The sequence below is a fragment of the Myotis davidii genome, unplaced genomic scaffold (genome assembly GCF_000327345.1).
Source record: "Myotis davidii unplaced genomic scaffold, ASM32734v1 scaffold359, whole genome shotgun sequence".
In the NCBI taxonomy this organism is placed as follows: domain Eukaryota; kingdom Metazoa; phylum Chordata; class Mammalia; order Chiroptera; family Vespertilionidae; genus Myotis; species Myotis davidii.
The window spans coordinates 274,821-280,407 of record NW_006290460.1 but is presented as its reverse complement, the minus strand read 5'-3'; the positions used below and the strand labels follow the sequence as shown (position 1 = coordinate 280,407).

Sequence of the window (5,587 nt, the reverse complement as noted above, 5' to 3'; positions counted from 1 at the left end):
ATCTGAGCCCAGCAGGGAACCCTACCCTGAAAGGGCTGTGGCCAGCCTGCAAACAGCCATAAGCCCCTCACCCAGGCTGGCCAGTCACTCCAGAGGGGACCTCTACCCTGAGGGGGCTGTGGCCAGCCTGAAAACAGCCCTCGGCCCCTCACCCAGGCTGACCAGGCACTCCAGTGGGACCTGCACCCTGATCTGGGACACCCTTCAGGGCAAACCAGCCGACCCCCACCCATGCACCTGGCCTCTATCCTATATAGAAAGAGGGTAATATGCAAACTGACCCTAACAGCAGAAAGACTGGGAATGACTGGTCACTATGAAACACACTGACCACCAGGGGGCAGACGCTCAATGCAGGAGCTGCCCCTTGGTGGTCAGTGTGCACCCACAGGGGGAGCTCTGCTCACCCACAAGCCAGGTTGATGGCTGCCAGTACAGCGGTGGTGATGGGAGCCTCTCCTGCCTCCTCATCAGCGCTAAGGACGTCTGACTTCAGCTAGGCCTGCTCCCCACTGGCAAGTGGACATCCCCCGAGGGCTCCCGGGCTGCCAGAGGGATGTCTGACTACCAGCTTATTCTCACTCCCCCAGGGAGAGGGCCTAAGCCAGCAGGTGGTCATCCCCCAAGGGGTCCCATTCTGCGAGAGGGCACAGCTGGCAGTCAGACAATTTTTGTGCACTGGTGCTCTAGTATATATATATATTAATGAAAAAAGAGAACTGGGGTTGGGATTGGAAGGAGAGGTGGATCTAAATATTGAATAAAAGACACCTAGGTTCCTTGGGACTAAATTCTTAGGATATGTATAATAATGGATAAAGGAGACAATAGAATGTTTGCTAGGATTTGCCAAGCTACTACCGAAAGTTATTTTAGGTGGGCTTAGAGCTGTTTGGCCCTTTGGGTGTTTGGGTTGAGGGCTGGGCATGCTTCTTACTACACAAGGAATAATTCAGTAAAAAGCAATTATAATTAATGTAAATTTTGTTTAAATATAAATCAGTACATTAAGCAAATACCTTAATATATGATCTGGCATGAATAAAGTATCTTCTCAAACTAAGCCTTATTTCTAACTTTGTGTCTTGTTATATTGATATAGGACACCTTTGCACCTGGCCTGTGCTTTTGGATGTTCAAATGTTGTGTCTTTCTTAATTGAGAAACAATGCAAAATAAACGTCTTCGATAGTGAAAACAAATCTCCATTGATTAAGGTGTGCTAATTTTTCCTTTTCAATTGGAATGTGTTTGAGCTCTTTTCCTAATTAACTTTTGTTGAATTTCATATTTTAAGACAAAATATTAAACATTTGATTAATATAGCATGTCCTGAGTGGCAAATCGGTTACTCATCTATTTTTGTTGTATTGACAGGCCGTACAGTGTAAAAACGAGACGTGTGCTTCTATGCTTCTAGACCAAGGTGCAGACCCAAATATAATGGATTTAGATGGCAATACTGCTCTTCATTATGCTGTCTATGGCCAAAGTGTCAAATTAGTAAAAAAACTGCTTGAATACGAAGTTAATCTTGAAGCACAAAATAAGGTAGTCTTCTATTAAAAACACACATTATATTTTAGAAGGCAATGGAAGAGATATTCATTGCAGATAATTTATATCTGTTGAAACACATGTTATATAAAGTATGAATTTTCCAAAATGAAATTGGGGAGGAGAATGAGATTATTAAACACTGGTGTGGTTTTCCTTTTTAAAAAGTCTTTCTCCATTTTATTTCAAATTTTAATCCTGTCTAAGGCAACATCACATTTAACAGTGATAACTGTTCAAAGGCCTATATCAAATGAGAACTATTTTATTTTCCTATAAATGAATATTGATTAGGAATCATAAAGCCTATATTTTTTCTATTTACATACTTATGAATAATGGTCAGAATAGGGTTGAATTAGAAAATCACTTACAATACTAAAAGTAATCCAGATCTCCTATTGAGACATTATGGAAAACTGATGAGTATTTTTTTAAGCTTCTTAGCACCTTAGTTCACTGATATTTTGTTTACATGACACACTTGTAGTGCCAGCTTGGAAGTTTAAATGAATCCCTATGAAAATTCAATTGTTAACAACATTATAAAATGTGAATGTATGATCTGCAATACTTATATTAAATGCTAGGTGCTCATCACCTAAATTATCTAGGCTCCTCTTACCCACAGTTTGCATTAAGACTAAAGTCGAAACTTTAAGTTTGTTTTTTAACTGGCCCAACTCTAATTTACTTTCTTGGTCTTTAAAATCATATTTTGTTATGTATCAAAGCCTTTTAAAAATTAAAGTGTATATCAGATGTTTCTTAATAGCACACTTATCTTTTAAATTGAATTTGGATCTAAAAGGCATGCTAATGTACAATATTTTCAACACTCTGAAATAATTTTTTTCAGGATGGATGCACTCCACTTTTACTTGCTGTTACTGAAAACAATGCAGAAATAGTGAAATTTCTTCTGAAGAGAGGAGCAGATGCGAATGCTTCAGATCAGAATCAAAGGTATAATTTGATACGCTAAAGAGCATAAACCTATAGCAACCTAATGGGATCATAAATATATATTTGTGGGTATGTATGTTTATATACATATATATGTTGATATATAAAATGTATATTATTGATGCTGTTGTTGTTTTTGGAAGAAGATCTGGCCATATGATTTTGAGCCAATAACCTAGATTCCCAAGACCTGTCTTCCTGTAAAATCAAACATTTGGACAAAATTTATAGCTTATTATTATAACTAGAGGTCCAGTGCACAAATTCATGCACCACTGGGGGTCCCTCGGCCTGGCCTGGGGGATTGGGCTGAAATAGGCTCTCTGACATCCCCTGAAGGGTCCCAGATTGCGAGAGGGCACAGGCCAGGCCGAGGGACCCACCGGTGCACGATCGGGGCTGGGGAGGGACGGGGGAGGTTGGCCAGCTGGGGAGGGACTGTGGCAGGGCTCCAGGGCATGTGTAGCCCATACTGCTCAGTTCTGATCGGCTGGACCCAGCAGTAAGGTAACCTACCGGTCAGAGCGTCCACCCCCGGGGTGGTCAGTGCACGTCATAGCGAGCAATTGTGCAGCCTTAGCATATCATTAGCATATTACACTTTGGTTGAAGGGATGACCAGACGACCAGACACTTAGCATATTAGGCTTTTATTATATAGGATAATTTTTTATAACATTAGAATTTTATACAGAAACTCAATCTCTACCTCCTAGATGTAGTTAAACAAGGGTAGGGAACCCAGAGCTTCAGACGCACTCCTCCATAACATTTTGAGACATCTTGAAAACCCTAGGGTTTTGGGAAGGAGGCATTGAAAACCGTTGAGCTAGCTGCTTCCTAGGGGCTCTTTATATTCAGACTCCCAATAAGACCTGGGATTGGCACAGGTTTTTGAGCAGATCTGCTCCACTTTTTACATTCTTGCCCTGATTCTTTTCCTGATTGAGATTCTACACTTGAACAGTAAATTTAAAGATTAACTTTTTAAAAAAGTACAAGACATGTTTAATCCATAAATAGACATTTATATCTCTTATTCCAGAACAGCCCTTATGATTGCTCTAAGTGATGAACCAACAAATTTGGTCAGTCTTCTTCTTCAGAAAGAAGTGGACCTATCTTGCCAAGATATTTATGGATTCACAGCTGAGGAATATGCTTCTTTTAATGGTTTTACTATGTAAGTGATATTGCATATCTTTTAACACTTGTATGGAATTTGATCATTAGAAGAGAAACATGAGCCCCCAAATACAATGCTGGAATAGGCTCTGCAGTGTGGGTGACCACATTATGAACTCTGGTCCCATGAATCCAAAGATCCTTGCTTTCACCTGTTTGTAGGGTCAATCAATATAAGAACTACAGGTAGGCGGAATGTACAAATTAATTCATAGTGTCATGGGAATTTAAAGAATGCCAAGACAGGGAATTCCAACAACTAGTGACATAGCCATTAATAAAAATCTGGGCAATAGGGTTGGGCAAAATATAATTAATTCACACAAGTTCCGTTAATTGTGTTTGCACATTAGCAATGCAATAAGTATATTCTCATGAGCCCCAAAGATAAAACTTTTCATGTATAATCACATATTTCTGATTTTAACAGTAGGTGAGAAAATAAAATGCATTATTCAGAAAACTTTTTTTTTGTCCCTCTTTTGCAATGGGAACTAAGCTTTCTGTAATTGTGACTGTTGTTGCTTGAATAGCTATTACCTTTTTACCATATTTAGCACATACATGGCCATTGCTTATTGGTACCATTTGTTCACTCTTTCTTGGTACATAGGTTCTATGGTTCCTTAAGAGTGGAAGCATAAAAAATCCTTCTCATATATACTTTTTTGTTTTGTTTTATTTCATTTTTATTGTTGTTAATGCTCATCTGAGGATATTCTTTCCATTGAATTTTAGAGTGGAAGGGAGGGAGGGAGAGAGAGGCAGTGAGAGAGAGAGAGAGAGACAGATAGACAGACAGAGAGAGAAACATCAAGGTGAAAGATACACATTGATTTGTTGCCTCCTACACACACTCTTACCCGGGCCAGGAATCAAACCCACAACCCAATACCTGCCTTTGACAGGGAATCGAACCTGAAACCCTTTGGTGTGTGGCCAATGCTCTAACTATTAGCAACACTGGCCAGGGCTCTCATATAGTTTTTTTTTTTTAAAAAAAAAATAAGTGAAACTGTAAAATGAAGGAATTATGTTTAGATATTTATATTACAGTCAGCTTTAATCCATACGTTGCTTCATTTCTTTCACTGAAATTCTGAAACTGTATACCTAATTATTACATAAAACTTAAATAACAATATTTGTGATGAATTGAAATTGACATGTATCTATTAAAACAATTTTTGCTGTTTATTTTCAAACATAAATATAATTATTTAGGTCTTTAAAAATCAGGGTGCTTTTTTATTTTGGTGAATATATCTCATATTGGCATGGAGAAAAGGTTTATTCTTTATTGGGTATGGCTCAGTCCCTGTTAATTGTGTTTATGTGTTGATTTACTATTAAGCCCAAATGTTATGAGCTAAATTGTGTAACTGCCCCTTCCATCAGATTCATGTGTTAAAGCCCTAATCCCCAGTAACTCAAAGTTTGGATGCATATATTTGAAGAAAGGGTTTTTAAAGAGATAATAAGTTGAAATGACTGTGCATTAGGTTGGGCCCTAATCCAATCTGACTGGTTTCTTTATAAGAAGGGGAGAGTATGACATACAGAGAGACATCAGAGGTGCTCATGCACATAGGGACAAGCTAGTGGAGAGGCAACAAGAGGGCAGTAATCTACTAGCCAAGGAGAGAAACTTGGAACAGATCCTCCCCTTATGGCTCTTAGAGAAAACCCATCCTGCTGACACCTTGATCTTGGACTTTCAGCCTCCAGAATTATGAAAAAATAAATTTCTGTGATTTGAATCACCCAGTATGGTATTTTGTCATGGCCTCCCCAGCAAATTAATATACCAAATATAACCTAAAGCTACTTTTTCTACCTTGCTAATGGCTTATTTGTGATGGCAGGAAAAAAAGAAGTG

General features: G+C 38.8%; 1 protein-coding gene across 1 annotated transcript in view; it reads left to right on the top strand.

The window, feature by feature from the left end:
• The window catches only part of ANKRD7 (ankyrin repeat domain 7), an 8,204-nt gene extending 4,490 nt beyond the window's left edge, over positions 1 to 3,714 (top strand). Inside the window, 5 exon segments of the mRNA XM_006763548.1 lie at positions 1,103 to 1,217; positions 1,378 to 1,551; positions 2,417 to 2,523; positions 3,569 to 3,659; positions 3,661 to 3,714. Coding sequence (XP_006763611.1) covers positions 1,103 to 1,217; positions 1,378 to 1,551; positions 2,417 to 2,523; positions 3,569 to 3,659; positions 3,661 to 3,714 — 541 coding nt within the window.
• The last annotated feature ends 1,873 nt before the right edge of the window (positions 3,715 to 5,587 follow it).